Below are 4,318 nucleotides of genomic sequence, written 5' to 3'. Positions count from 1 at the left end.
ATTATAAAAGCAAGTTTACTTTCATACATTTAAAATTACTCTTTCTTAAGAGATGAATGTACAATTATGCTTGTTTCTTCTTTTTACTGTTACAGTATAATTTAGCTACAACTTATTCACATTTTAAATTGTTTTACTTATATCACTTTTCTCTTCTTTTTAAATTTTAAACAATGACAATTTTATAACAGCAGCTGTTACACGAAAGATATCTCAAAATATATCTGTGTAATTTTGTAGATAAAATAAATGAAGAAAAAACTCACACATATATACAAACAAGTTAGACAGGAAAGACGATAACATTATACATTACAATGGCCAATGGCGTTTTAAGGCTGCTAAAGAATCGGTACAAAGATAAAATTGAGAGAGGGCCCAGGCATTACTATTAATTCAAGGTAATTCCTATAGATCTGTAATATTGCAGCAAAAAATTCATAAATATTTACCACGCACCGGAGCCTGCAGAAGCTCGCGGATCCTGAAGCTTATAAGGGATTTTGGGGCCCGTTGATGCATTGCACCAGTTGCGTCGATGTTAAAAACGCCCCTGACGAGCATTGCAAGTTATTTGCAAGTAACGCAGAGAGCGTAATGTTTAGACCATCGATTAGAGTTCTGAAAGCACGTCAACTATAGCTAACTCTCCCCACTTAGTTGGTAATTAAACCAGACCAGTCGCTTGGCAGTACTGTGTTGTAAGCAACGAACAGAAATCGACGCATTACAAATGTTGAAGATCGCACATTTCCGCGACATTTGGACAAAATGTCCTTTGACAAGATTATACACGCAGAAAGTAAACATCGGAGTTATCGGAGCAGATTTACAAAAGGAAATAGATAAAATGCAACGCATCAGACCGTCGGGGCAACCGCCTAAAGTCTGGCAGCAGATAGAGAAAAAGGATAAAGATGGGAAACTGATGAAGTTCACGATTCAAGAGATTCCCGAAGATCGGTATGAAGACGCGGTTCAACATATGTGCACATTCTTCTTAGCCGATGAACCAACTTGCCAATGTTTAAGTAAGTTTCACCGATTATATGAAAACTCAATGTTTTTTTGATGACTTTTTCTTTTATTATCCATGAATTTAATTGTAAGAAAAAATAAATAAAGTGTCATTTTAAAAGAATAAAGAAATCTTACAGATTATTTTTATTTTTATAATATTTTCGACCTGAGTGGGTTTGCACTGAGTTGAATAACGTTCTATTACTGGTTGACGTTACATGGTTTTATCAATAGAAGAACGTACACTGCAGTGCATTAATTCGCTGGATTATAGTAGCGGCCCGACTTATCGACGTTTATTTTTTACTCAAATACTATCAACTTTACAGAAAAACTGCTAGAGACAAAAATCATTTATTTTCTTCTCATAAAATTCTAACAATTTTTTCAGAATTTTTTATCAACTTTTTAATACTGCATTTTTTTTTCGGGCCACTACTATGATCCAGCGAATTAATGCATTGCACTGTACAACATCATTAATTCACACATGTGTTATATTGCAATTATATTGTTGAGTAGAAAATTACAACAATATGTACGTTACATGTAACTTGGTGTTTACTGAGAACAAGTTGATGCAAACTCGTTCGGACCGGATACGCTATTAGAATGATTCTTAATAGGAAAGAAAATGATTACCTTTTATAATCATATTTAATTACATATTACATCTATTCTTTGTCACTTTTTGCTCTATCTTTTTTGCAGATGCAGTAAACGATCCTTTATTTATACAAGACATGAGCACATTATGGCGTCTACTAGTCGCACAAGGTATATCTATAGCTGCATTTACCGACAATCCTAACGGTGGAAAACCTGTAATTGCTGGCATGAATACTCTGGGTGTCGATATTAAAAATAAGAAAGACAGCATTTCCGGTTATCAGGTTAGTTACATAAAGCAAGCTTTGTTAATATAAATCAGATTATTCTATTCAAGTTCATGCTCCTGGAAGTTTTAAAGTCCTTATAAAAAAGTGTGCTTATAATATAATTATATATTAATATAATATAAAGTAATTATATTATATTACAAATGAATACAAAGATAGATCAAACACGAGCTTAAAAATAAGATAGATAGAAATAAAGTTATTATGACATTAATTTATATCATAAAAGATGTGAAAGTTTTTTACAATAATTAATAAATAAAACGTTTTGACTTTACTTATTCTCAGCTATTACAATAATAAAAGTAGTTGTATATTAAAACATTATTAACAAATTATTACAAATAAAATTAAATATTTGAAAGAACATAGAAAATTAAACTATATTAAAGGTTGGACAATATTTATTTTTTATTTAAATTTTCAAGATATGAATTCTATAAATAAAATTTGTAGAGAGATTATTCATTTAGCAACAAATTTTTGCTCTTACAAAAAGCCTTTTCATCGTTTTGAATATATCTCCATATAGATTTTATGTATAGAATTCATATCTTGAAAATTAAAACCTCAAGATTTTTATTGACTATTGATTTCATTTATCTTACGACTTTAAAAATCTTATCCCTTTGACTCCACTTTTTTCACCTTTCACCTCAAACGAAGAAAATTTTGACAATTATTTATATTACATAAAGAAGATTTAATTTTTAATAATTTATTTACTGCAGTATATTGTTCAATCTTTGATATGGTTTCGTTGATTAATTTTCTCTATGTTTTTTCCAATATTTAATTTTATTTGTAATAATTTGTTAATAACATTTTAATCTTATACAACTTTTATTATTGTAATGGCTGAGTAAAGTTGATGACTAAGTAAAGTTGAAACGTTCCATTTATTAATTATTGTAAAAAATTCACATCTTTTATGATATAGATTAACGTCTTAACAAATTTATACTTTATAATCTTATTTTTAATCTCATGTTTGACCTATTTTCTTATTCATTTGTATTTTATATATTTGAGCAAGAAAATCATGTTATTATATAAATTGATAGAATGGCTCAATTGAAATAAATTAAATATAAATAATAACAAAAGCTATGAACCAATTAAAATTAATAAAATTTAATATTTAAAAATATAAAATTTAATAATTAAAAATATAAAAAATACATACGTTTTGATGCCAATCGGGTCATTCTCAATTAGAAAAAATTAAAATAATAATGTTACAATAGTCAGATTCTCAAATAGAAATAACAATGTTTTGTGCGTTATGTAGTAGATTAAAAATGTAGATATGTGTCAAATGCTTCTATGTTCCTCTTCGTTAAGAATATGTGGTCCATTGAAATATTCAAAATAAAATGTTGAAATCGATCAATATGATTGGAACGCAAGTGATGCTCTCATTTTTCTTCTATGAAAAAATAATACTACTAACAAGAATGTTTTTTTTTTAAACAATAGTTAAGATCAGAATAAAATAGTTAATAAATAGTTACAATATATAAAAAAAACAATTGACAGTAATTAAAAATAGAAAACAGAAGAAAAGATTTAAATATGTGTAATATAAATAAAATAAAGTTAAAATTTTGTTAAAAATGTCTTAATTATAAAATTAAGTATTTACATGTCAATGAATTAATGTATATTAAATTACAAACTTATATATATATATATATATATATATATATATATGTGTATATGTATACATACATCTTCTTCAGTCGAACTGTTGTGAGTTGGAAATTAAAAAGAGAAATGCAATAGATATTATAATTTTATAAGCCAGTGTGTCTAGAGCAGAAAAATGTTTAATATCGACAGTATCAGACAACGTTATGAAAACTTTAAAAAGGAGACAAATAGACTCAGAGACAGTAATAAGTGGAAGGAAGTAATAAGTGGAAAAGAGAAAGTATTAAGGAAAAGGGAATGTATGATGTTAAAATATGTTTCCGGCAGAAATTCCATATTATTTTATTTGTTAATCCCGTGTTTTTGTTTTTTTATATATGGACCATTTCCGATATTAATCTTTTGTTATAAGAGGATTCGATATCTAAAATTTCAACGTTATCCCACTTAAAATTGTGTTATAATATGCGGTGGTTGGAAATCATACTAATGGCGATTTAGATTTTCTATTAATAGCGGAAATGTTTATGCAATCTAGTCTTCAATTGTCTTTTTGTTTGACCCACGTAACTAGCATCGCAATTATCACAAGAGATCTTATAAATTACGTTTTGATGTGAGAATCCGACTATTATTGTAACATTATTATTTTAATATGTTATTATTTCGGTATGAGAATCCAACTATAATATTATTGTAACATTATTATTTTAATATTTTCTAACATTGACTCGATCGGCGTCGAA

The 4,318-nt window shown here is 27.5% G+C and overlaps 1 protein-coding gene across 1 annotated transcript in view; it reads left to right on the top strand.

Annotated features, from left to right (window-relative positions):
• The first annotated feature begins 621 nt into the window (after window positions 1-621).
• LOC108686324 overlaps window positions 622-4,318 on the top strand; it is a 6,729-nt gene continuing 3,032 nt past the window's right edge. The window contains exons 1-2 of the mRNA XM_018191584.1: window positions 622-1,031; window positions 1,732-1,913. Of these exons, the coding sequence (XP_018047073.1) occupies window positions 734-1,031; window positions 1,732-1,913 (480 nt within the window). The 5' untranslated portion in view covers window positions 622-733. The remainder of the gene's footprint in view (window positions 1,032-1,731; window positions 1,914-4,318) is intronic.

This window comes from Atta colombica, unplaced genomic scaffold (genome assembly GCF_001594045.1).
Source record: "Atta colombica isolate Treedump-2 unplaced genomic scaffold, Acol1.0 scaffold175, whole genome shotgun sequence".
Lineage (NCBI taxonomy): Eukaryota > Metazoa > Arthropoda > Insecta > Hymenoptera > Formicidae > Atta > Atta colombica.
This window is presented reverse-complemented; position numbering and strand designations above follow the sequence as displayed.